The sequence below is a fragment of the Trichoderma gamsii genome (assembly GCF_001481775.2).
Source record: "Trichoderma gamsii strain T6085 chromosome Unknown Scaffold_12.2, whole genome shotgun sequence".
NCBI lineage: Eukaryota > Fungi > Ascomycota > Sordariomycetes > Hypocreales > Hypocreaceae > Trichoderma > Trichoderma gamsii.
In genome coordinates, this window is record NW_020171349.1 from 149,149 (window position 1) to 171,174 (window position 22,026).

Sequence of the window (22,026 nt, forward strand, 5' to 3'; positions counted from 1 at the left end):
CCTTGCATGTACCGCCCATAGCCTCTCTGTGACAACCATCTTGGACCTCTTTGCTTCCTCCAACACCACACGCACCGCATTCTATACGCTGCCATTTCACAACCAGCCCTCGTCATGGCTTCATTTGGCGAACCCCCACCGCCGGACGCCGGCTCCGATGTCCGTAACGAGGTCAAGAAGCCTAAGAAGAAGAAGGTCCTCCTCATGGGCAAGTCCGGGTCCGGCAAGTCGAGCATGCGCAGCATCATCTTCAGCAACTACATAGCGCGCGACACTCGAAGATTGTGAGTTCCCTTTCTATCCTTTCTTTTCTTTTCTTTTCTTTTCTTTTCTTTCTCTTTCTCTTTTTTTTGCTCCGTACTTACTCGTTCCACAGAGGCGCCACCATCGACATCGACCTCTCCCACGTCAAGTTCCTCGGCAACCTCACCCTCAACCTCTGGGACTGCGGCGGCCAAGAGGCCTTTATAGAAAACTACCTCTCCCAGCAGCGCGTCCACGTCTTCTCCAACGTCGGCGTGCTCATCTACGTCTTCGACATCGAGTCGCGCGATGTCGACCGCGACCTGGCCACCTACGTCTCCATCCTCTCCGCCCTGCTGCAGTACTCCCCCGCCGCAAAGATGTACATCCTCGTCCACAAGATGGATCTCGTCGTGCCAAACTCCCGCGAGACCGTCTATGACGAGCGCGTGCGGCTCGTGCGCCAGAAGACGGCCGAGTACGTTAATTCCGTCGGCATGGACATTAGCAACGTCGACCTGACGCCCTTTGCCACGTCCATCTGGGACCAGAGCCTGTACAAGGCCTGGGCGTCCATCATCCACGACCTGGTCCCCAACCTCGCCGTCATTGAGCACAACCTCGCCAACCTCGGCGTTGCCATCGAGGCCGAAGAGCTGCTCCTCTTCGAGCGCACGTCCTTCCTTGCCGTCTCGTCGTGGACCTCGCCCGAAGGCCGCAACAACCCCACAGAAGACCGCCAGGAGCGCATGTCCAACATCATGAAGCACTTCAAGCAGAGCATATCGCGCTACACCGGCACACCGCGCAACGCCGAGCAGTTTATCCGCATGGAGCACAAGGCCGGCCTGCGCTTCAGCCTCTTCATCCTCAAGTTCACCACAAACACCTACCTCATGGTGGTGCTGCCCCCTGGCGAGGCGCGATTCAATGCTGCCATGCTGAATTGCCAGATTGCCATTGAGCATTTCAAGTTCTTGGATGCCCCAGCAGCCCCGCCCACTGCCGCTGCGCAAGCTCCACCAGCTTGAGGAGTTGAGAGCATAAAGAGATGGGAGGAAAGTGGAAATCCTAATGATTTAATGAAGCAGACTGTGTTTAACGAGGCGTTTCGGAACAAATAATACCGTGGTAAATCATCTCAATGGTAATAGCAGTGTTTGTAATTTACATCTATCCTGGTCTCTGATCCTTTTTTTGATTGTTTTTTTGTACATACTTTAGAAAACAGTCTGTAGTATAAACTTGCACGCCAACAGTTGATAACTTTGTATAATGGCTGCTAAGCATGTTAGCTTTATGAATAGGTATAGCTCAGTATGTGAGGACCAAGGAAGAACTCGGCGTAACTGTGATTTCCTGTCTTAAATTTGACCTTTTGTACCGGTCTCTAACTCATCTATGTGTGAGTTTTACCAAACTTAGTTTAAAAGCAATGCATCCCTTTGTTCCCTGTAGTTCAATGCCTAACCCATATCTCCATCGTTTCTCGTCTATGCCCACTTGACAACGGCAGTTCCACCCTTTTTGAATTCAGCCATCTCACCCAAAACAAGAGTCTTATCTGTGTGCTCCTTGTTGGGAAAGGTTGTAGCCAGGACCCAGGCTCGATCACGAGTTTCTACTGAAGCGCCCTGAACAAAGCCGTATACATCGCCCACCGTATGCGTAGTGTTGAAACGGGCTGGCAGCCTAGATCCGTCGGGCATCTGGATTCTGATCATAATTGTGGGTTGTGAATCGTCAATGGTTGGCGCGGGCGCAGCAGACGACGAGGAAGCTCCAGAGGGAGCAGTGGTTTGGGTCGAGGATGAAGCTGTGGCGCCAGGAACTGGGCTGCCAAGGCGCTGGCCAGCACTGGAAAAGGGTTTATACTGCTTTGGTGGCTGTTTGTATGGGCTATCGTGTTGGTGGAGCTTGACATCGACGGATTGGTCGTGCTGGACATTCATCAGATGCAGAGGGGCCCTACCAGAGCGAATCAGCTGAAGATCCGCCTCGTTTTGAGGGTCGTCGAAACGGCGAAGCTCGCCATCGTCGATGCTGAATCCATCGTGCCAGATGTGAAGCACTCGTTCCACTGGAGGTCCCGTGGGTCTCTGCTCAGCACCGCGAGGATCGGGGATGCTTCGGCTCTCCACGCCGTCTCCTCCAAGTGTTACGCCGGTACCGCGGAAATGAGTCTGGCGAGAAGGGCCGGCTTCGGGGTTGGCATCTGATTGGCGTGAGTTCCTGTAAAGCATTAGAAAACCCTTATATCCAACAGACAGCATCCATGTTACTCACGCCTTGGCCTTGGCCAATATGTCACTGATTATCTTCCTCGAGCCACCTTCTGATGTGGGATCCTGAACCGCAAGTCCAGACTTTTCGCCGCCGGCAAACAGATTGCCCCGTCCATCGTCTTCGTCGTCATCATCAAAGTCATCGTCCTCGTCATCGTCATCGTGGTGGGCAGCTGAGCCTCCTAGTGATCCCAGCGTAGCAATTCCCTTCTTCTTCGGCTGCTTCGATTTCCGAGACGCCGCACTGGAGAAGTCTTCTTGAGGGGCAGGGCGACCGTCCAAGGTTCGTGGGCCGCTGTACTGTTCAAGCGTGCCCTCCTCGGCCTGTTGCCTGCGTCGTTCGTCGTTTCGTTCATCCTCGTCGTGGAAGTAGGAGTTGCAAGCGGCCAGCATGTCCCAACCGTTTGATTCAAGGTACTGAATGGCCTGTATCAATCAGTCAGGATTGGCGAGCTTCCAAGTAACGTGACAAATCCACGGCCATAATTATACTGACCAGCTCTTCTGAGGCGCCACTCATGGTGACGAAATTCCGTACCATCTCATCACGATCTGGAACCTCCGCCATGGTGGTGAGAAGCTATGTGAGGGGTCGTGAATAAGTGCTGAAGATAGACAGGATGCGTGATTGAGCAGAGAAATGAAGCTGAAAACGCAGCTGCAAGTCCTTTTCTTGTCCTATTCGTGCAAACGCGTGCTATCGATGCAGTAGAAAGATAATCTGTTCCTTTGATAGCCGTTTGATGCGATTACCAAAGCAAGGCAGCGGCTCACTTTCGTCATGCAAGCTGTCCCACACGCTTCACACTTTCGGCGCGGCACCTAAAAGTAGCGGGTGCTTGACGCTTGACCCCACCGGAATAGCGATCCACCGACCCCGACGATGCATTATGTCAGCTTCCTTCTAATGCCGAGCAGCTGCTCCGTATCGGCTTTACTCCAAGTAAACGGAGGTACATCATAGCTTGCGAGCACCTTGTCCAGCATCAATCTCGACCAGCGGACATCAGGAGATTCCATCTGGACAAGCCATCACGATGTCGACCGACGATCTCAGCGCCCATCTGGCCGACTCTGGCGTCACCATGCGGTCGGACAGCGAGCAGTACTCCCCAGGCAACGAAGTATCGTCACCATCGTCATCAAACTCGCCGGTCATTCTGTACAATCCTCCGACAGCCTGGACGCTGATACGGAGCGCGGCCATCAACTTGGTGCTGCCATTTATCAACGGCATGATGCTGGGATTTGGAGAGCTGTTTGCTCATGAATTCGCGTTCAGACTAGGATGGGGCGGCACAAAGGTCAGTTATGGGCTGGGGACTCTGATTCACAAGAGTCCACCTCTTGACTCTCTCATTTCCACGTCTTGTATCGAAAAATCTACAAGATTGTTGAGGAAATTGGTTTTCGCTAACCTCTCTGGATGCATTTCAGGTCTTCCCTCTGTCTCGGAGACGAGCTCATGCCATTGGCCCCGGCATTGAAGTCCGAGAGCGACGAGAGCGACCCGGACCTTCACTAGAGGATATTGCAAGCTTGGAATAAGAGGGGGGCATTTTTAAAATGAATAAGAAATACTGTATATGAATCAATCATGTCTAAATACACACGTGCAAATGCATTATGAAGACTGCGGTGCAATGCATTTTAGACTACATTATCTATCAGCTTAGCAGCGGGTAGCGGAATAAAGCTATCCAGGCAGTAATATCGCTGCAAAATGAACCAGCAATTTACATGAAAACTGTCAACTATGCCGTTAAAACCGCCAATTCATCCATTGACTATGATGGCCACGCTAATACAATCAAGCTTCTCCATTAAAACCAAGTAGTGTTGCCATTATCTCTTTCCATCTCATGCTCTACCTTCTTGGAGCACGCAGATCAGCACCCAGCGTGGGGTAGATCCGACATTTATCCGCCGCTCCCAAAAATTCACCCAGACCAGGCCCCCGTCAGAAGCGCAACAATTTGATATCCAGACGCTTCATTCATACCGAACCACAATCCAATCGCAATGCTTCCAAGCAGAGGGATTGCGCGCTCCCTCCCTTCACCGGGAGCTTGGAGGCAAGCACAAACAATTCGATTAACGGTAAGAAAATAGCTTGCCTTTACAAAAAGAGCGCCTATTCAGTGGCACGAATTTTCTTTATATACTACTTTTTTTTAAGAGGTCTTGCGACTAATAGCCGAAAAGCAGAATCTTTCCAATCGACAACTCAGCCATGGCCGCCAATTTGGCACCTCACTGCGAAACACAAACGCCAGATTGACGACTGCCTCATCGCCATTCCGCACTCGATACGCCGCTGCCGCGCCAATTGTGCTCGGAGGGGTCTCGTCTTCAAGATCGCTGTCTCTGTGGGGATGGGGTGGGGGAAGCAAAAAAGACGATTCTGCTGCGACGACGACAGCAACAACACCAGAGGCTGCCAGCGATGCTATTGCTACACAGGCGTCCGTAGAGCAGGCTTCTGCCGCAACCTCTGCTGCTCCCGCTGATGCTGCCGCCGCTGCGTCTGCCTCTGCGTCTGCGACCGAACCCGCCGTCGCCGCCTCCGATGTCGACCTCTCCTCGATTTCGGCCCTCATCAACGGCCAGGACATCCTCAACATGCCCGAGGATATCGGCTACCTGCACGCGATTGGACTGGACTACGGCATCGGTTTCACTTCCGTCATGCAATGGATTCTGGAGCACGTTCACGTGTGGTCTGGCCTCGGCTGGGGTGCCTCCATCATGGCTACGGCCGTCCTGCTGCGAACTCTCATGTTCTACCCCCAGATCCAGAGTCTCAAATTCAACGCCATCATGCAGCGGATGAGAAAGGACCCTCGATCGAACGAGGCCATGAAGCTCGTCCAGCAGGGCTTCCAGGAGGGCGACATGGAGAAGCGTCAGCGCGGCCAGGTCCTGAACAAGATGCTGCGATCCGAGTACGGCGTCAGCAACTGGGGCATCATGTGGTCACTTGCGCAGATCCCCTTTACATTCGGCCTCTTCCGTATTGTCAGCGGTATGGTGCACATCCCAGTGCCTTCGCTGGAATCTGCCGGCTTCCTGTGGTTCACCGACCTCTCCGCCACTGATCCCTACTTTATTCTTCCCGCTGCCGGTACCGCCTTCATGATGGGTGCTCTTCTGGTTAGTTGAACTCGTCACGCCTTGTCTTTAGCATCTTACTGACCAAATCCCCAGATCAACGCAAAGCACACCCCCCCGCAGCAGCGAAAGATGCTCAAGCCCATGATGTACATCTTTGGCACCGTCGGCTTTGTCGGCACCACCTTCCTCTCCGCCGCCGTCAACCTCATGACCGTCGCCCTCGGCGCCTCTACCCTCCTCACCGCCCTCATCCTCAACATCACCTCCATCCGCCGCTCCCTCGGCCTGCCCACCGGCCCCGTCGACGAGGCGCCCGCCCCTCAGAAGAAGATCCAGTACGAGGCACCCCGCTCCGAAGCCCCCGGCCTCAGCGGCCTTCGGGAGCGACTCACCACCAGCCTCGACGACATGAAAAAGGGCGTTTCCGAGTCCGTGTCCAACTACACCGGCACGTACTCTGGCACGGAGCAGGAAAAGGCCGAGAGGAAGCGCAGGGAGATGATTCGCAAGTTGGAGGATATGCGGAAGCAGCAGGAGCGCGAGCAGTTTGAGCTGAAATACAAGAGCAAGAAATAAACAAAAAAAAACTGCCACATAGACTTGGAAAGATGGAAAGATGAAGAACTTATAACATGATAGCAGTCAAAAGCGCTGTTGGGAGGAGAGAGGTGGACGTTCTCTTTTGGGTCAACCCTTTCTTGTACATGTACTATCTATAAAACTCGCCAGTGTAACAGTATATACTAGGTACATACGTAGAGCGTATCGAGCGCGGCGAAGACGGGGTAAAAAGATGGCATCAAATGATGAGGATAAGGGGGAGGAAAAGAAAATCTTCAAAGTCGAAATCTTGTACAATAGGTAATAGGGGCAGAGTGGGAAAAAAACTCTTTTCGCAAATAGACCAAAGCAATTCAAAAGAACACTCTCGACAAATTAAAAACATTATTAAACGAACTACTACTGAAAGTGTCAGTCAATCTACCATGACTAAGAAATAAAAGGGGGATGCCTAAGAAACAAGGGGCTCAATCCTTCAGCCCAGTTGCCGGAGCTTGAAAAGGATCAATGATTCTAAAAACAAGAGACCAACACCATACGAAATAGTACCTATACAAAGACAAGAACAACGCCAGATAGTAGAAAGAAGAAAACGGGCAGAGCAACGCAAAGCCCGTATTAATTTTATTTTATTTTTCCTCCGCCATAGTAGCACCAGAAAAAAGCAGATATCCCATAACCTTTCTCTCTGTGTTGTATGTCTCTCTCTCTCCTTTTGCTTTCTTTTCTTTCAAACACAGCTTCCAAAATCTTTTTTTCCTTTGTCCATTTTTTTTCTGTTCTTGTACGATTTTCCGCAAGTAAGTATCTACCAAATCGTAATCAAGTTGAGAATGGAAACACAAAAGAGAAAAAATAGAAACCACCAAGATCTGCTTATCATTTCCGCATCGCAAACAAACAAAGAACAGGCCCAAAATGACAAATAAAGCAGTGCATGCCTTCCCATATATAGATCGAGAAAAGAAAAGGTGAAAAGGAGGGTGAAATTTTGGTGTGCAGTTAAATAGTAGTTTTCGGGTCAATGAAGGGGGTGAGTGAGAAGAGAAGAGCACCCGCTATCGCGACTGTTTTTAGAATACTGTTCCGTCGCTTTCGATTAAAATCGGCGGCTCCTTTGTATTTGGCCGATTAATCTCGGCAATCTCACGACCTCCCTATTGAAATAATTAGTCGACATTCTTCCACGAGTGTTGAGTGTTCTCCTTACCTTCCAGCTGCCAGCTTCCATTAGCTGTGCCATGGTTATCTCATGGCCATCCAACTCCGACTCCAGCGCCAGGTTGATCTCCTCACATAGCTTGTCCAGCAGAGCGATCGTCAGGCCGCGCCATTCCACAATGACATCATCCGAAGTCGGGAACATGGGAGCCACCTCAATGACCTTGAGGCCGGACGTCTTGCAGTATTCGCTGTAGTTGGCCAATCCGCGGGCCATGTCGACCTCCTTAAGAGTCAAAACGCCGAGATCAACAAAGAGGCCGCCGTTGCGGTACTCAGCCAGGCCAGTCAATAGCTCTGTTCCGGAAAAGTACATGTTTAGCAGGGATTGCATGGGCTGCATGAGGGAATACGCAAGCCACTGTGTCAGCTTATGAAACGGCAGGATGGATTCCCACGAATTTGGTCCGGAGGTGGGCAAGGCTTCGCAGGTCCAGGCATCTCCAAGCTGGACGCCGTTGATTGCTGTTCGATAGGGCCAGATGGACTCAAGGCTTTCCATTAGAATGGTCCACAGGACTGGTAGGGGGACGATGAGAATCGATGACATTTGTGTTGCGGGATGTGACAGCAAATGGTCTGTAAATATGGTTAGAATGGCGCACAAACGTTGAGGCATGTAATGGCGAAAATTAGGGGGTTACTTACCAACTATATTGCCAGGGCGGCCATCAGCGCCAAAGTACTCTGGGTGCTCTGCAAGAGCTTCTGACAGCTTGACCAAAACCTCGGTTCGGCCCTCCAAGCCAACAATTTCGTTGTCGGGGTCAGACTGCATGCCCGAGGCAATCTTAGCTACCGAAAGGGCTCCCAATGCCGTCTTGTCGACTTGATGCTTGTTGGTTGGGCTTGCAGAGAATATTCCCTAGATTGCGCCGGGTTAGAAATCAGGTCCTTTGCCAAGGAGTATTCGAAAATCATTGCGTTAAAACCTACCGATTTGAACATTTCCAAGCTGGCGATTGCGATGCCTTCAGAGCGCCTGTAGCGTTTGCCATTGTCGACACTTTTGTAGGTCCATGTAGTTCCAGCGCCGGCATCCAGCAGTACGCTGATGAAGAAGAGGTCGACAAGTCGGCGGCAGCGCTCTGTGTTGTCGACGCTGTCACCCCAGCTCCCCAGAAGCTCGGCTATCCGGTCTCGGCCCCCTATGCAGAAATGCTGATAACGGCCATGGCTGGGAATGTCCTGGAAAGGAGCCTCGTGGTCTCGCTGTATCCTGTTAGTCTAATTTCGCCCCAGCTATACAGATAATGAGATGATGGCTAGCGTGACCCAATGGGAAGGCGCGCTTAGAGGCAAGCGAAGCAACGAACAGGCCATCTTGAACAGTCCACTGTCTTGCGCGAGAGGGGGGGAGCGCAGAGCAAGAGAAACAATCCGAGCCCAGCTTGACAATACCAAATAGCATATCCTTCGCCACAAGCTTTGGATCTCCCAACAAATAAACAAACGTACCTTGATAAGCCCTGAAACAAAAGTCACCACGTTGGGAAACTTGTTCATATCAACATCGAAATGGACCAGCTCGTTGTCTTCGGCCTTTTCTAACAGGACCTTGGCCCTGTCTCGGATTGCGCCCAAGCTTCGCAGGTAGCCCGCCGGGTCCAGCGCTGGATCCGGAGGTCGGGGCAGATCCAGCTTGGGTATTTTGAGCGAGGGCAGCGGCGATAGAGGCGTATTGGGCGTCAACATGCTGCCAGCGGACACGCGGTTGTTGGCCAGGCCCCGGAATGTGGAAGACCCGAAGCTGGTGGTGGACTGAGACTCGAGGATGCCCGACTCTCGAGGGGACTTTTGTTTACGGGAGAAGATACCCATGGCTGTTGATTATGCCGGCAGAGGCTGAGTGAAGGACGGTGGTTGTAGAGCTTTGCTCGTGGGCGGATAGTTAGTAGAGCTTCCTCCTCTCTTTTTGTATGTATCTGCGTGTATGATTCGATATAGAGGAATGGACGACGACGGACACCGGATCCGCTATATTCGGCTTTCGAACGCCAAACAAGAAGCTCCGATGGGCAGCCGCAGATAGATGGACCGATACAGAGAATGGAGACAAGACGAGGAAGATGAGGACGAGGATGAGGATGAGGATAGGCAAAATGTGGTTGGATGGCTAAAAGGGTATCTCGTGCAAGGTACTCGGTACTTGGCAGCTGCTGGCTGAGCTGCGAATCAACGGAACAAAGTGAGCTAAGCGTGAAGAAGTGCAGAAATGAAGAAGAGAAATGTAATGAACAAGAGAGAGAATCAGCGTCCGGTAGAAAGACAGCAACGCACGAAGGTCAAGGTGACAGCCGAGGACAAGAAGAAGAGAGAAATGCCAATATCGATCCCCCAAGCACAAGATTTTTGTTTCCCGCTGCTGCACATAAGCTCCGTAGCTTAACAGCCCAGTACACGCACTATTCTACACCCCCCGGCCTGGTAATTTTAGGGAACTGTCGCCGCCCAGAACCCAGAACCCCCGACTCGAGCTGCCAAAGAGCCGGAACTGGAAGGGAACGAACCCGCCCATCGCATCGGCTACAAATTGCAAGGAGAGCGGCGGGGGTGCGAGAAAAAAAAATAGAGCGACCAGCATCCCATGAATCCCAGATTGGCCCCAATAGCGGTTACCAGCTGCCAGGTACGACGAGTCGGCGTCCGGGCTACAGCGACAGGGGCAGTGAGCTAGCAGCTAATAGCGGCACTGTGCCTGGCGCTGGAACTGCTGTACTACCAGCGTTAGCAGCCAGAGCTATCAGTGGTGCTGCCGCCACGCTGCGATGGAGGTGGCTGTGTGTGAATTTGACAAGTGCAGGATGTGACAAGTGCAGGATGCAGTGAGAATTACTAGTAGCTCATCATTACACCAGAAATACCACCTGTAGCAGCAGCTTTGGATTGGCAGTCCCATTGAAACCAGACGCCACTCACTTATTGCGGCAGGGTACCTACACAGAGCGACGAGCTCCATTCCGCCAGTGCGCGCTACCGGGGCCTCTTTTAGCACGTCGCGGCTAGCATCCCGATTTGCGATATCCGCAACCTGTCCGTAGAGAAGCACCGCCTGTGGCTACCGTCGCCACTCGAGTCGACAGGGCGCCTAATGGCACCAAGACGTGCAAGGTCTGACGCTACAGGTCGCTAGCAGCACCCGAGCTGCTGTTAGCCCGCTGAGCTGCAAGCAGCCCAAAAGCCTTATCTGCACTAGCATAACGTAACGTGAACCGCATCAGGCTCGTCTCCTCTCATCAGCAGAATACAGTAAGATGCCCGTGCAAGCATCTGCAGCTTATGGTGCTTGTTTGCATGTACTACACACCACGATAGTCAGCAATGCATACAGGGCCAAAGAGTTGAGTTGCTGCTTTCTCCTCAACAGTGTGCAGCATCCATCATCATAAGCCCTGGGGAGGTGCTCGTGCTCCCTGAGATTTTGACCCGTAGCCACTTATTTAGTGGCCTCTCGGCGTGGAGAGAAGAGCCAGCGGTGCGGGCAACCTTGGGTGGCTCCCCCAAAGACCCAGAAGACACGCCGGCCAGGGGTTGAGCAGCATCCCGGACGCCATTTGGGCAGACTCGGGCCCCTTCTCGCGCTTCCAAGCGGCTGGGGACTCGGTCCGCCCCAGAAGAGACAAGCGGGGAGGGTTTGTTCCTTCAGCAGTGGCTCTTTGATGGGTTTGGCGGACCAGGATGCGATGCGATGGGACGAGGAGAAGAGGACCACGGCCAAGGGACCACTGGCACCAGCACCAGCACAGACATGCGAGTACATAGATATGATGGTGGCGAGATGGCCTCTGCTCTGGACGGTCCCAGCGCTTGGGGATTCTGGGATTCTGGGATTCTGGGCTTCTGGGCGGTGCAGTCCAAGCGTCCCTCTAGACCAAGCGCCAGGCCGCAGCTTTTTAGCCCTTTTGGCGGGCGGTCGTGGTGCCGATTGGCGATGGCCTGGCGATCAGCTGCGATTCACCTTTTTACTGTAAGCGGATGATGTAGAAAAGCACTGATGCACGCACTTTGTGCAGAGAGTGACCTAGGCTGGGCTGGGCTGAGAAGAGACGAGATGGAAGAGCATGGAATCGATGGAATCGAGTCTGCACGTGCTGATACAGCGCTGCAGGTGCCTTGCGGTGCTGCTGCAGCGCTGTACCAATTCGTCCAATGTCAGCCATGCTATACAGGGAAGTAGGCACTTTTCATCTCATCTCTTTTAGACTCTTTTCGTGATTCGTCCCTCGGTCGGCGACCAGTTTGGGAGCCCCTCCAACCACTGACACAAGACCACACACGAAAAGAAAAGAGACGATCAACAAGAGAGTTGCACAAACCAAAGAAAAAAAAAAAAAAAAAAAGGCGTGCTGTAAGGCCGAGCAATTCACATCCCTGCCTCCGGCGCTGCAGGTACGGATGTACATTCCGGAAGTGAGATGTTACCACGCGCGTGTGCTCGTACCTTGTTCCCGCCGACGTACCGCCCAGGTATGCGCCTGGTACCGGCTGTCGTCGCCCACTGCCAAACCGCCCACAGGGAACCGCGCAGGGACCGTGCAGCAACCCGTGGCGGCGCGGCAGTGACCTCGGAATCGCACAGGTACACGGCCCGGGCTGGGCTACCGCAGGTACCGTCGTAATCGTCATTTTATTTTCCTCGGGCTAGGCTGTCTTTGGCTGCTGCCTGTCTGCGATCCTCATCTCATCAACACTTGATCATTTGGCCGGCCTTGGTGCGGCTCATCCATGCTGTGGCACACCGGCGATATTGGGGGCCCTTTTTGCTGCTGCTGCTGCTGCTTCTTCTTCGTTGCTGTCAGGCAATTGACATTGGATCATGCCACCCGCTTTGTGCTAAGCGTCTAGCACCAGTATTCTGGTTTACCCCCGGCCAGTGAACGGCAATACCAACTACTACTCCAAGTAGGTGGTACATGAGTGCCCAGGGTAAGGGCTTGTCAATCTCGACAGCCTGGCTTTAGGCGATAAAGAAGTTTTTCCGATCAGCCTTTATATTGGCCAGAGGGACTTTTCACGATACATCCCCGTTTTTGAAACGCACAGCAAGGATTGCGGGCCAGAAACATCGAACCATCACTGTAACGCCTCCGCGCTTGATTGACTTGATTGAGCAGTCAAAACAGGAAACGGGGCAGAGATGGCCGTCAATTGGTTGCGCGGCTTTGCAAGAGGCTCGCGTCTTGTCTTGTACATCTCGCTGCGTGGCTTCGCCGGTGCAACTTCAGTTCTTGGCCATTGTTTGATACCCTTGAGATGGGATGGGCTGCCCAATAATTATCCACAGCGTCGAATATGGGGCCATCCTAATCCAGGAAGACCATCCCGGGAAATGATGCCATGTTACAATCAAGACATGCTTGTTTTAGTCGCCGGTTCGGCATCGCAGCGTTCATCTCCATTGGATTCCCTGACGAGTTTTGAATATTGAGTATTTCTGCTGCCATCGACATCATGCCCAGCTGCCTGGCCATGGCTCACCAGAACCAGCAAACAGGCACACAGACCAGCCCTGTCGCAGTTCGGACTCTCCCACCCACAGCCCAAGCCGAAAAGAGCCATGGCGGAGCATCACACCGAGCGAACCTGTGCTTACCATACTCGACTGGTACTAGCAGGACCGCGGATATTAAACTACAAGAGCTACAGGCCACCTAGGCCCAAACCAGCAAAACCAACGAAGCGACCTCTTCTGCTTCCTCTCCATGCCAGAGTAGGCACAGGGCCGGCTTCTTCTCCCAGCAACCCGGAGCCCGCTCCGTGGATGGAAATGTTTAATATATGCAGATGAACCAGAATGAGACCTTACGGCCCACATTAGCAAATTCGCCGATGCACGAACTCGATGTTGGGCGACAGACATGAAGCGAGCAGGCATACATGAGCTCCTGCGCCGGTACTGGCTCTAACTCCGCGCAAATGATACTGTACACATCAAAAAGTCTTTCTGGAACTCCATGCAGATAGATGATGCTCCTGTTACAGCAGTGCACGCATGCTACGCTGGACGGCTCACCTCATGTCCATCACTGCAAGAAATTGACCTGTCAAGCGTTTTGGCAGCGCTGCGTGCCGTCTCCTTCAAACGCCTAGCCCAGGGGGAAGGCATTTCCCTGCCTCTTCTGTGCTGTTGCTATCGTTCTCTGCCTTGTTCCTATTCCCACTTTCACGTGTTTATGGACCTGCAGTATACACTACATTGCGACGGCGAGCCATCCCGAGTCCCCGTAAGGAGAGGGGCTTGCCTTACCCACCCGGCGAAACAAATCTCGGTATCCGTTCTTTGTCAGGGCAGCTCCGCAAGGTGGGCATTCCACTCGGTAAAGCTTGCAGTGGCATATGGATTGCTCTTCATTTTGGCACTCCCGCTACTCTGCAGGATTTGGGCGACTGCCAGAGAGTATGGGCTTGGCATAATCTACTCCGTGCAATTGCTAGCTACTAGTATCATTGATGTATATTCGCGCAGTGGATGGCTACTACAATTAGCACCTACCTGCACAGGGGAATTGTCTTCAAGCCAACAAGAACAGAGCGGTGCTTCAACTAACACGAAGCAGCAAGGACAGTACGTACCTCGCCCAAATCCAGACTCATCTCTCAGCCCTTTCCCACGAGGCAAGCTTGGGGGTGATCGAGAGCGGCAAAAGTTACCGTCTGCCGCCTCGGGACCCAGCAAACCGGCCATGGTAGCGAATAAACTCGGGGGCCTGTGCGATATAGCGCGCACCATGCTCTTCACCATGCTCTTCTCGAAAAAGTGAGGCTCAATTCAGGAAGGATACGCGGTAGGGTCGCAGTCGTCATTTAAAATGACGTTGCACGCGGGTAGATGCCTACTACGTGTTAGTCAGTGCGACGCAACGAGAACGGTGCAGCAATGCTACTACACCACCGCATTCGATGTCTCACACCAGTCTGTTTCAGTTCAATTCGAATCTGGCGAAATCTACGAAATGAGGGTGTAGCACTACCTATGATTGCTTCCATTCGCGCTGTACGCGCTGTGCAAAATCCAGAGATGGGTGTCCATCGCTCGCAGGCTATCTGATGCGTATCTTTCCGACACAAAATCATTGATTGGACGCATGCCGTGTGATCACATGCTGTGCTACCTTTGCAATATCGCGATTGATTAATTAAGATTGGCATCAGATGTGCCGTAATGAGGTGTTGTTGGTGCATGTGCGCATGTCTTGTGACTTGAGAGCTCTCGCTACCCGGGAGTTGATCCCGAATTTGCGAATTATCGCCAGCCACGCTGTACGCGAGGACAAGTGTATGAAGCCTGTTATAAGCGACGAACATGATTCGAACTTTTGGAAATTACTTGTGTTGGTTGGGTGTGAAGCAGAGAAATGAGCTGTATCTGATTGTGCTGGCAAATACGTGTATAGACACAATCACATGCCTCTTCTGTGCAACATACTACTACCAACAACACTAGGACCAATTATCCTTGCAACATGGAAGGTTGAAAAAAGATGCTTGTTTTTGAGCCAATCTCAAGATTATAGTAACAATTGTTCACGGATGACTTCAAGTACGCTCATCTTTTGCCTTACAACCGAGATCTTACCTGCTAGTATTGATGATGCGCCCGCTTTGCATCGAAGCGACATGACTATTAAACGTCCATGGCACCAATGATGACGAGATTCTTCATCAGCAACTTAAATACAAGGAAAAGAAGAAGTCAAATAATGTTGCTATAAACAAAACTCAGATGCAAGAACGACAGAAGATCTCGTATCTCGAATGCATTGGGTATTCTGCCAGCGAACCTTCACAGCATTTTTAACTCTCCCCGACGCCTTCAAATGCGACTGGTAAAGCTAGCGAGTTTATAGTTAGATATCCTAAATGCATCGAATGGCCGAACCTTCACAGCATTTTTAACTCTCCCCAAGGCCTTCAAATGCGGCTGGTAAGATTACTTGATTGGCTGTCAGCGACTTTACACTTTTCTATTGTTTTGACCCTCTTTAAGGCCTTCAACTATAAGAGACGCATGCAGCCACTTGATTCGTTCCTAGCAATCTCACATTGAGCCCTTTTGTCTCCGAGGTCCTCAGTTGCCGATGCACAGAAGTTTTGTTCGTCGATTACCCAAGTTTGGAAATTAGCCTGTCCGAGGTACAATTTTTTCACAGCATTTTGAACTCTCCTAAACCCTGTCCAGGTATTGTTGAGCTGGGTAGCACTGTTCGCTGCCTCTTCATGGAAGAAAAAGACATGTATCAATAAATATTCTCAGTCTACAATAGAGTAGCGCATTCGCAATATTCAACTCTTCTCAACATCTTTGACATCAGCGAGTGATCTGGCCAATGCCATACTGGCAATTGCATTAACCGTAATGCCTCACCATGCTTGAATATCGTTACCAGACTTCATTGTCTCAAAACGTCCTTACAGGGAAAAGCGTTAATTGAAGCTATTGAGCGATTCATCCCTCGACAACAGCATCCGCAGATCATTGCTGATTGCTCGTCTTATTATACATAATCGATGCATAGAGACTGTGATGGGGAGAAACTACGAGTGCAGCCATGTACTAATCCAGCGAGTTACTAATATGGCGTGTTTTTTTTGAGCTTTTATTGATGGATACTTCTGTTACCTGGTGACAATTGCAGCATATACTCCGATTGAGATCCATAGCCATCATCCAAACACGTCTCGGTTCCCAAAAAGGAGAAAAAAAATTGAATACCAATCTAAGCACTCAATATCATTAGCGAAATCAACAAAATGTCATGAGGAGGAGTTGCTCACCTGATTGAACTTGCTACCCCTTTCCTCCACAATTAAAGAGCCGGGCCTGCCCCTGGTCCTCGGCTCTGTATTTCGCCCCAATTACGTTGCGCCCGCAGTTATACTTTTCCCTTATGCATCTTTTCCGTGCGAGAAGGAGAGTGGATTACGCGATGAGATCTGCGACGTTCATCGGCATCTCGTCAATTTGAGTTGAGTAGTACACTGAGTCACGCCTGTTAGTTGCCTGTCAAATGGAGAATGTGGGGAGCTTCTGGAACGTACACTCAATGTCTCGGAGGATGCGAACGTCCTCTGTAGTCACAAAGTTGATGGCAACACCCTTGCGACCAAATCGTCCGCTGCGACCAATTCGGTGGATGTAGTTCTCTCGGTTGCTTGGCAAGTCATAGTTGATGACTAGACTGACTTGCTGAACGTCGATGCCACGTGCCCAAACATCCGTCGAAATGAGCACTCGGCTGTTACCTTGTCGGAAATCTTGCATAATGCTATCACGCTCTTTTTGCGGCATATCACCATGCATGGAGCTGACGGTAAAATTCGCCTCGCGCATCTTGTCCGTGAGCCAGTCAACCTTCCGACGGGTGTTGCAAAAGATAACAGCTTGAGTGATCGTGAGCGTATCGTAAAGATCGCACAGCGTGTCGAATTTCCAGTCTTCCTTCTCCACCGCGATAAAGTATTGCTTCAGACCTTCGAGCGTAAGTTCGTCTCGTTTGACGAGAATTCGGACGGGATCGGTCATGAATTTGGTAGTCATGTCGAGCACATCGTAGGGCAGGGTGGCACTGACGACCACGACCTGAGTCGCGGGTGGTAGGTAACGGTAAACATCGTAAATCTGCTCTCGGAATCCCTTATTGAGGAGCTCGTCTGCTTCATCCAAGATCAGCATCTTGATGTGCCTCGTTCTAAGATGGCGTCGTCGAATCATATCCGCAACTCGTCCAGGGGTGCCTGATACAATGTGCTGGCCGTAATCTAGCTTTCGAATATCCTCGCCAACGTTTGTGCCTCCAATACAAGCGTGGCACTGCACATTCATGTAATCGCCCAAAGCCATGACGACCGATTGGATCTGGGTAGCCAGTTCTCGAGTGGGGGACAGAACAAGGGCCTGAGTCTCGCGCACGGCCGTGTCAATAACTTGCAGCATGCTGATCGAAAAGGTGGCCGTTTTTCCGGTACCAGACTGGGCCTGTGCGATGGTGTCGCGTCCTTTGCAGATCTGGACAATGGCTCGCGACTGAACGGCGGACGGTGACTCGTAACCGTAAGCGTAAATACCGCGAAGGAGGTTCTCTACGGGTTTCTCGTCAGCGCGACTTCAAATGAGCGAATACAATGCCCGCAATGCTAGCAAAGGCGGTGGTAGTAAATCATTTACCTTTCAGCGACATTGCCTCAAAAGTCGGGTGCACCGTCACCTCTTTGGAGGTGGAAAACTCCATCCTCTCATCCGCCTTGCGGTCAATTCCTCCAGCGCCTTCAGCCATGATGCAGATGTGAGTGCTGGTATGATGTAGGATAGAATATTATGCTGGACCTGTCGGCAGCTTTGGGATGAAGTCAGGTTAGCAGTTGGGGGATCTGGGCTCTAAAACTTTGGCTCGATCGATAACGATTCTAGTGGCGGCAATACTCCGGCAATACCGATAAGCCTCTTTTGCCCCCAGCTCTCCAAAACGCGACCAGCTCTGATGTTTTTTTATGGAGTCGTCAAACGCTACCAACTCAACTGTCTGATATCTTGGTTGGAAACGATTTCCCTTGATACCGCGCCTATTTCTTCTCTTTCTTACCGCTTAATTCTCCAAGCGTCGGCAAGGTACAAAATGTTGGTTTTAGAAGAGCAGCGATATATTCACGAGGACCTAGAGCGCCTCGAACAGGGCATCGCAGATCGCATCCGCGAGGACCCCAAGCATGTGAGTTCTCCCAACCTCCGGCTTCATTTCTTACAACGCTAATGATACATCATGGTGCAGATTCGCGACAGACTCAATCGCGATCACGAAGTCGCACAGCTACTAGACCAAATTCAAGCACAATCCCAGAATCTGCTGAACATCTACAAAGACGAATCCGGCAACAGGGCACAAGAGATCCAGCAGATTGGCAGCGGAGACCCCTTTGAAGAGTTTTATCGCCAGTGGAAGGACGTTCGAGACCATCACGCAAGATATCCCAACGAGCAGGCAGAGAACTCCGAGCAGCGATACAAATTATCAAGACATGGCGATCCATCAGAGCCCTTACCGTCCATCGTCGACTCTCTATTCTCAGGAGAAGAGGCTTACGGAAGATTCTTTGATCTGAATACCTGCCACGAAGCCTTTCTAAATCTACCAAACGTAAAACGTTTGACGTATCTGCAGTATCTGGAGCTGTTTGACAACTTTGCTCCTGGCTTCGCAGGCGTTAAGCGAAACGAGAAACTGACAGATCAATACTTCCAATATGTCGGTGATTTAAGTGGCTATCTTGAGTCATTCATGAGAAGGACTCGACCTTTGGAGAACGTGGACAAGATTATGCAGAACTTCGACCAGGAATTCGAGGAGGTTTGGACCAAGGATGAAGTAGAGGGGTGGAGTTTGGAGCAGGGAGCGTCGAATTCAGCTAAACAGCGAACGGGAGACGCTATATGGTGCGACGACTGTGAGAAAGAATTCAGCAACGAAAACGTCTACAAGAACCATCTCACGGGGCGAAAACACATCAAGGCTGCTGAGCAGCGAAGCCAACGGCAAGAAGGGTCTAAACCGGAAGCAAATGGATCTGGTAAAGGAACCGTTTCTGCGACCAGACTAAAGGAGCGAGCCGTGGCAGAGCGTGAATACAGAGTCAAGCGATTGGCCGGCGCCATGAGCACTGAGCGAAGCGATACTCGTGTCAATGTTGAGCGTAAGCAGGGTATGACGGAAAGAGAACGCCAGCAGGAGCTGGAGAACCTCCTAAATGTCACTGAAACCCGGCATGAGCCAACCGAGGAGGCCGACGGCGAAGGGGAAGACGGCGAGGAAAAGATTTATAACCCTCTCAAGCTTCCCTTGGCATGGGATGGAAAGCCCATTCCCTTTTGGCTGTATCGACTACACGGTTTGGGTGTGGAATTCCCCTGTGAAATCTGTGGGAATTTCGTCTACATGGGCAGGCGTGCCTTTGACAAGCATTTCAACGAGGCACGCCACGTATATGGTCTGAAATGTCTGGGTATTGCCAACACCAGCTTATTCAGGGATATCACAGGCATTGATGAGGCAATGAGGTTGTGGGAGAAGATTCAGAAGGAAAAGAGGAGGGGCAAGATTGATGATGGTAGCGTCGTGCAGATGGAGGACGGCGAGGGAAATGTCATGCCGGAGAAGGTCTATTACGATTTACAAAAGCAGGGTCTGCTATAATTCATATATACATAATCATTGGGGGAGTTTGTGGAGAAATTATCTTGGGATTACAAGGGACACTATGCCAAGTACTACATACCTATTTATAAGCAATCACTGGAATAATGCCGTGCATAATGGAGATATCAGTTACTGGCCTTGACTCTCCTAGTGACGCTTGTTTTGCACATCTGTCTCATAGATACCTAATGACTAGTACCTAGGTACCTATCTTGTCATGTACCAATAGAAATCCGGTAAACATGTTTGTCAAAAGTGGCTTAGCCGAGCATGTGCTTTTGAAGCCTCTCATCGTGATTGTCTTATTACCAGAGCCTCAGGTACCTACGAGCACACTGATATGACGTCAGTAAAAGTTATCGTCGTATCTCGCTTATTACTTTCACACATATAGAGTAAAATTCTGCACGACGTTATTATGTATATCTTCCCTTTTCAAAACCCTGGACCTCGACCAGTTACATGCATAGTACAGCCCGATGGGGATATGTAAGGTGGACGAATCAACTTTCGACGCGGCTGGCGGCAAACTGTTTGAAGGACCATCCAAACAGATAACAACAAAAACTGGAAACATTATACCGAAATCGCACACCTAATTTAGAATGTGAACAGCATGTGAGACATGTCTTAACCCCGCACGAGTGACTACCATTCACTTCCGTTTGTCGACTCTTTTCTTATTCCCCCCTCTCTTACATCTCTATCTTGCCATTTTCACTTGGCTCCGAGATTTTGCATTGGGGAAGCTCTCTTGTGCCGAAGTAATCTTTCTAAGTCTTGTCACTTTCCTCACTGGAATTAGGCATTCATCCCTAAATCTTTACACCACTTGGCCATGAAGAGACAATCGTTTGAATTGGATCCTCGTGGCGACGTGTGTCTAATCCTTCGACAACCAAACCAGCAGGAGCTTATTTGGAACCCATCTGCGTCGGTCACACCATCCGGCGACCAAGGGGAAGAGGAAAAGAGTGATGAAAGCGCCGATCCCAAGCCCGAGTCTGAGGGTAAACTTCCGGGCGGATTGGACGAACTCAATGAGAGCAAGTAAGCACTTCAGCCTATTTCCGGTGACAGTACAGATGCTACACTGTTGATGATGGATGAGATTTACTTGAAGGCTTTGGACTGACCAAACTAAACTAGTGAGCCTGAGGAAGTGCAATTTCGACTATCTTCACGGCACCTGTGTCTCGCGTCGCCTGTCTTTAATGCTATGCTATCCGGAGACTGGAAAGAGAGCAATGGCACTTTCGAGAGTCCTGAAAAGGTGACTGAAATGGAGACACGGAAGACATCCGACACAAGACTGCAACTGCGTTATGAGATAGCAGCAACGGAGTGGAACGTCGAAGCGTTTACCCTCTTGATGAACATTATTCACGGCCACCATCGTAAAGTGCCGCGGTCCATCGACTTGGACACCCTTGCAATGGTTTCCGTCCTCGTAGATTATTACAAGTGCCACGAAATAACAGATGTCTTTGCCCAAATGTGGGTGGTGAAGCTCAGCCCCGGCTTGCCAACCTCATACGGCCGAGAGTCTATGATTTGGCTCTTCGTATCATGGGTCTTTTCGGAATCCTTGATTTTCCAGCAAATGACGGCGCTAGCTATGAAAGAAGGTGATTGCTCGCTCGAGACTACGAGTTTGCCACTGCCTCCCTTGCTATTGGGTATGCAACTCCGACTTAAATATTGAGGATCCGGACTGACTTATTTGCACCTAGGTGACATTGAGCAAAAGCGAATAAGTGCACTTCATCTCGTTCTACGCGCGCTTCACGACTTGCGCGAAGACCTTAGTAAAGGTAGCAAAGGCTGCAACTTTGAGTGCTCGTCTATGACTCTTGGTGCGCTCATCAAAGGAATGGACAAGCACAAGCTCAACCAAGATCAACTTCCGGATTCATTCTGCGACCAAAGCTTAAAACAATTCAAAGCTATTCTACTGGCATTTGAAAAGCCAACCTGGTTTAGCTATCCAAAAGATCCCAGATATCTCCCTTCCCAGCACCATTGCAGCGTTCAAAGCATGCTTGAGCCAGCAATTAAGCGTGTTTGCAGCAATCTGGTTGGCCTGAAACTACATGATTACCGAGCCTATCGGTAAGAAAAGGGAGACGTTATCCAGCACCCCAATTCTGTTATCCAACCCTCCAGCTTAGGCGTGGGCTGCTGCCAGATTATTGCTACTGCTACTGCTACTACTGCTACTACTGCTACTACTGCTACTACTGCTACTACTGCTACTACTGCTACTACTGCTACTACTGCTACTACTGCTACTGCTACTACTGCTTTTACTGCTGCTTTTACTGCTATTATTAAAAATAGGATTTAGCAGTTATGCACATGTATCTTAATATATGGAATAGCTGCCTTGTTACGCTACAGCTGGGGTGTTGGAT

General features: G+C 50.8%; 8 protein-coding genes across 8 annotated transcripts; 5 read left to right on the forward strand and 3 right to left on the reverse strand.

The window, feature by feature from the left end:
• Nucleotides 1-114: 114 nt before the first annotated feature.
• TGAM01_v204234 (hypothetical protein) lies at nucleotides 115-1,274 on the forward strand (the record flags this gene model as incomplete). Its single annotated transcript, XM_018801857.1, has 2 exons — nucleotides 115-284; nucleotides 377-1,274. The coding sequence occupies 2 exons, from the start codon at nucleotides 115-117 to the stop codon at nucleotides 1,272-1,274; spliced, it is 1,068 nt and encodes a 355-aa protein (XP_018665172.1).
• A 462-nt stretch (nucleotides 1,275-1,736) lies between these two features.
• On the reverse strand, nucleotides 1,737-3,048 carry TGAM01_v204235 (hypothetical protein; the record flags this gene model as incomplete). The annotated part of the gene is made up of 3 exons (XM_018801858.2): nucleotides 1,737-2,475; nucleotides 2,530-2,954; nucleotides 3,025-3,048. 3 exons carry the CDS (start codon nucleotides 3,046-3,048, stop codon nucleotides 1,737-1,739), a joined length of 1,188 nt encoding a protein of 395 aa, XP_018665173.2.
• Nucleotides 3,049-3,565: 517 nt separating this feature from the next.
• TGAM01_v204236 (outer membrane protein TOM13) lies at nucleotides 3,566-4,076 on the forward strand (the record flags this gene model as incomplete). Its single annotated transcript, XM_018801859.1, has 2 exons — nucleotides 3,566-3,832; nucleotides 3,966-4,076. 2 exons carry the CDS (start codon nucleotides 3,566-3,568, stop codon nucleotides 4,074-4,076), a joined length of 378 nt encoding a protein of 125 aa, XP_018665174.1.
• Nucleotides 4,077-5,150: 1,074 nt separating this feature from the next.
• Nucleotides 5,151-6,218, forward strand: TGAM01_v204237 (preprotein translocase subunit YidC; the record flags this gene model as incomplete). Its single annotated transcript, XM_024549374.1, has 2 exons — nucleotides 5,151-5,681; nucleotides 5,736-6,218. 2 exons carry the CDS (start codon nucleotides 5,151-5,153, stop codon nucleotides 6,216-6,218), a joined length of 1,014 nt encoding a protein of 337 aa, XP_024405838.1.
• Nucleotides 6,219-7,276: 1,058 nt separating this feature from the next.
• Nucleotides 7,277-9,245, reverse strand: TGAM01_v204238 (hypothetical protein; the record flags this gene model as incomplete). Its single annotated transcript, XM_018801861.1, has 5 exons — nucleotides 7,277-7,360; nucleotides 7,414-8,003; nucleotides 8,073-8,289; nucleotides 8,361-8,636; nucleotides 8,883-9,245. The coding sequence occupies 5 exons, from the start codon at nucleotides 9,243-9,245 to the stop codon at nucleotides 7,277-7,279; spliced, it is 1,530 nt and encodes a 509-aa protein (XP_018665176.1).
• Nucleotides 9,246-16,344: 7,099 nt separating this feature from the next.
• On the reverse strand, nucleotides 16,345-17,698 carry TGAM01_v204239 (ATP-dependent RNA helicase FAL1; the record flags this gene model as incomplete). Its single annotated transcript, XM_018801862.1, has 3 exons — nucleotides 16,345-16,403; nucleotides 16,464-17,504; nucleotides 17,590-17,698. 3 exons carry the CDS (start codon nucleotides 17,696-17,698, stop codon nucleotides 16,345-16,347), a joined length of 1,209 nt encoding a protein of 402 aa, XP_018665177.1.
• Nucleotides 17,699-18,037: 339 nt separating this feature from the next.
• TGAM01_v204240 (hypothetical protein) lies at nucleotides 18,038-19,609 on the forward strand (the record flags this gene model as incomplete). Its single annotated transcript, XM_018801863.1, has 2 exons — nucleotides 18,038-18,130; nucleotides 18,191-19,609. 2 exons carry the CDS (start codon nucleotides 18,038-18,040, stop codon nucleotides 19,607-19,609), a joined length of 1,512 nt encoding a protein of 503 aa, XP_018665178.1.
• Nucleotides 19,610-20,450: 841 nt separating this feature from the next.
• Nucleotides 20,451-21,959, forward strand: TGAM01_v204241 (hypothetical protein; the record flags this gene model as incomplete). Its single annotated transcript, XM_018801864.2, has 4 exons — nucleotides 20,451-20,662; nucleotides 20,762-21,291; nucleotides 21,346-21,724; nucleotides 21,779-21,959. The coding sequence occupies 4 exons, from the start codon at nucleotides 20,451-20,453 to the stop codon at nucleotides 21,957-21,959; spliced, it is 1,302 nt and encodes a 433-aa protein (XP_018665179.2).
• Between the last annotated feature and the right edge of the window lie 67 nt (nucleotides 21,960-22,026).